The 3,517-nt window shown below is 62.4% G+C and overlaps 1 protein-coding gene across 1 annotated transcript in view; it reads right to left on the bottom strand.

Annotated features, from left to right (window-relative positions):
- ADAM11 (ADAM metallopeptidase domain 11) overlaps nt 1–3,517 on the bottom strand; it is a 25,176-nt gene that overhangs the window by 7,383 nt on the left and 14,276 nt on the right. Inside the window, exons 3-9 of the mRNA XM_014537774.1 lie at nt 2,461–2,537; nt 2,206–2,272; nt 1,214–1,299; nt 1,050–1,125; nt 592–658; nt 456–523; nt 28–102 (exon numbers count right to left, since the gene is read on the bottom strand). Coding sequence (XP_014393260.1) covers nt 28–102; nt 456–523; nt 592–658; nt 1,050–1,125; nt 1,214–1,299; nt 2,206–2,272; nt 2,461–2,537 — 516 coding nt within the window. The remainder of the gene's footprint in view (nt 1–27; nt 103–455; nt 524–591; nt 659–1,049; nt 1,126–1,213; nt 1,300–2,205; nt 2,273–2,460; nt 2,538–3,517) is intronic.

The raw sequence follows: 3,517 nt of genomic DNA, 5'->3' as shown, positions 1-3,517 counted from the left end.
GGAGCCGCCCACAGCCTGGGAACTTACCAGCTGGTGGTCGTTGATCACGATCAGCTCCACATACTTGGTCTCACTGTGCACTGTAGGGTGGCCCCGGCGGACCTGGGGGGTGGGTGGGCACTTGGAATCAGTCCCTTCCACGCCTGGCGTCATGGCCAAGCCATGGACAGACTTAGGGGCCTGGACTCCATCCAGGGACAATGCCAGCCCCCACTGGCAGGGGTACCATTCCGCCCCAGCCTTGATAGGAGGGCAGGCAACCCCTGTTAGCCCACCGTGGGGACACAGGGAATGAGGTGGGGGGCTCCCTCCCAGAGATGGCGCCCTGGCCCAGCCACATCAGTCTGAGCTCTTTGCCCCAGCCACGGCTGGGGGTGTCCTCCTGCTCTGGACCACAGCCTGAGGTCCCTGCAGCCTGAGGTCTCTGCAGCCCGAGGTCTGTGCGGGCCCCGTACCTGCCTTTTCCTTCTCAGCCTCGGCCGGTCAGGAGGAGCAGAACGGGCAGGGGCGGCGAACAGGCAGTCTGGGGAAAGGGAGAGGTGAGGGGGGGCACAGCCGGTCCCCTCCCCAGCCCCACTTTTCCTCCTTTACCTGGTTCCCTGCATCCAATGGGGGCTGGGAGGAGAGGGGTCCGGTAAATGAGGTGGGGATGTGGTCCCTGTAATGAGGGGAAATTAGTTCTTAGAAGGCTGACTAGGTCTGCTCTGAGCCCAGTTGGGAGGGGGGACAGCTCCAGCCCTCCCCGCCCCCCACCCCCCAGAGTGACCTAGAACTGGCCAGAGCTCCCATGTCGGATCTGATCTCCCAGATGCTCAGATTCCAGGGTCAAGACCTGGGGGCGCCCTGAGAGATAGGGGCAAAGGACACTAGAGCCCAATGGAAGGTTACTTGGGGGACAGCGGGGACATTGGAGCTGGGGGCAGGGGGAGGGAATCAGAGCTGGGGTCACCGAGGGCAGTGAGGCTGAGGTTACCAAGGGGGGAGGAGGGGACAGTGACAGCCATGAGGATGAGCATGGCAGGCTGTCAGAGGGAACAGTGAAGGCTCACCCGGGGGGCTTCCCGAGGCCCGGCCATCTCTCTGGGCTCCACGATGTAGGTGAAGTTCCCGTCCGAGAAGACCCCACTGCAGAGAGAGAGGCGCCACAGCTCCCCACCATTCCAGGCTGGGGCTGGAGGCTTTTCCCGGCCGCCCAGCCCCTCCCCATACTCACTGCAGCCCTTGGCAGGTGGAGAGAGCAGCAAAGGAGTGGGGGTTCCCTCGGAGCCGCCCCTGGTAATAGCAGTGGTCTCCCGCCCCCTGGAGGATCAGCAGAACGTTAGCGGACATGCCCCCTGCCTTGGCATGAAGGCGGGAGGACAGGTGCGGGCCCCTGGAGGTGCCCCGTGTGCAGGTGGCTGCAGGCCTGGGGACACTGGGTTTCACGGCCTGGCTCTACTCCTAATTGGCTGTTTCACCCGGGGAATTTCCTAGCCCTCTTTGGGCCTCCTTCACCTCACCTACAAAATGAGGAAGTTGGACTACATCTGTGGTTCTTAACCATTTGTTGGGGCTGATGCAGGGACCCCAGGCTCCTTTGAGAATAGCATTCATATAGCACCTACTATGTGCCACACAATTTCACGCATAGTGTGTTCACAGATGCCACTGCCTCCGTGGACCACCCCTGGACACCTGGTCTGTGTCTGAGGAACTGTGAGCAGCATGTGTCCTCCTGGCCCAGCTCGTGGGTCAGAGGGGACCAGCAGCCCCTCCCCTGCTTCCTGCAGAATTACTTGTGCTCCAGTTACTGAACAGGCTGGGGGGCGGGGGGGCTATTTATAGATACTCATTCATCTTGGCTGGGTCCCGGGGCCTCCAGGGCTGGCACCCTAGTATCCCAGGCAGCCAGGGATTCCCAGGGCCTTGGTGCTGAGCAAAAGGACATTTCCCCAACAGCCCCCTCCCAGAATGCCTGGGCGTGGAGCAGTGAGGGTGCTTGAATGCCTCCATGCTGGGCAGAGAGCTGGCTGGGCTCAGGCCTCTGGAGCTCGGCAAGAGGAGCTCAGGGCTCCACACCCCCTTTGACATGCCACCCCGACTGCGACCCTCCAAACCTCAACCTGGGGAGAAATGGAGGGTCCTGAGGGGCCAGGCCCATCCCAACCGTAAAGGACACCCCTGACCCCATCTCAGTGGCCTCCTGTCCTTCCCAGAGTCACTCACCGTGCTCCGCTGGGTTGTCCCCTCGCGGCTGAAATGGCGCTCCACGTATTTGGAGGAGAGAAGGTGACTGGAGCGGAATGGGCAGGAGGAAGGAACGGGTCACTGGTGGGTCTGGGTCGGGCTCGGGTCCCGCCTCAGCTCAGATCCAGATCCCCCGCCCCGGCTCAGTCTCCCCACCCCATCCACCCAGCCGAGTCCAGGCCATGCCTGCTCCCCCCCTGTAGCCCCTCCTCCCAGGCTCAAGGCCACACTCACTGGTTCAGCTCCAGGTCCAGAGTGAAGTTGGAGTTGAAGGCTGGGATGACGAAACTCACCTGGGCCAGGTGGACAGGCTGGGGGTGGGGAGAGGGCAGAGGGAGGGTCAACCTGGGGAGGCCTGAAGGTGGGAATTGGGGAGTCAGGGGAACCCCAGAACAGGGAGTAGCCCTGGGGAAAGGAGGGCCCAGTCCAGCCGCTGTGGGGACCATGGATTTCGGGGGAAGATGCTTTGCACAAGACCCTGTTCCTTCCCTGGGGAGTGTGCACACCTGGGCACAGCCCACTCTGCCGCCTGGGTCAGGGCACGGTGTGCAGCGAGGGGGCAGGTGCCAGCCCACCCTCCCTGGGGCCAGTCTCGGGAGCAGCCAGGACGGAGAGGGCAGCTTGGCCTGCTCACTGCCTCAGGCCAGGCCCTCCCTGGTGTTGGCAGGGCCGCCCACCCTCAGGTGGACTAAAGGGAGGCCCTCAGAAGTAGTTCAGGTAAGGGGCAAACAGAGGTGGGGTGCAATGTGACCCTGGGAACCTGCTGAAGCGGGCGCCTTCCTTCCTGCCTCCCTACCCCGGCCCAGCCTCAACTGAAGGAGGAGAACCTGGGACTCTGCAGACCGGGGTGGAGTGGGCTGGCGTTGGTCGCGGGGCCCCTGGCAGCTGGGGTGACGGGCTGATGCCATCCTGTCAGGACGGAAGAACTTGGCTCCTGTACCCCAAGTCCATTGCCCAAAGCGGCTCATCTTTAATATTTCAATCCCGTGGTTAATTTTTAAACACGGAAGTTTTCCTGATAAATTTTTCAGAGGGGCCTTTGCAGTGGGGCTGGGAGGCTCCAGGTTGTCATGACAACACACCAGGCCTGAACAAGCTACTGTGGGGGTTGGAGACTCCAGACTTGAAGCTAGTGGGCCTAGAGGGAAAGCCACCCCGAGAGAAGAAGGGACAGGAGAGTTTGGGTTGAGGGGGAGTTGGCCTCCTCAGCTGCCAGATCCCCACCCCAAGCCTCAGGTCCTACAAAGATCGGGAAGTACGGGAGAGGTGTGTGTGTGGTGGTGGTGGTGGT

The sequence above is a fragment of the Myotis brandtii genome, unplaced genomic scaffold, assembly GCF_000412655.1.
Source record: "Myotis brandtii unplaced genomic scaffold, ASM41265v1 scaffold1814, whole genome shotgun sequence".
Taxonomy (NCBI): Eukaryota; Metazoa; Chordata; class Mammalia; order Chiroptera; family Vespertilionidae; genus Myotis; species Myotis brandtii.
The sequence above is the reverse complement of the archived record's forward strand: the minus strand, read 5'-3'. Positions and strand labels throughout refer to the sequence as shown.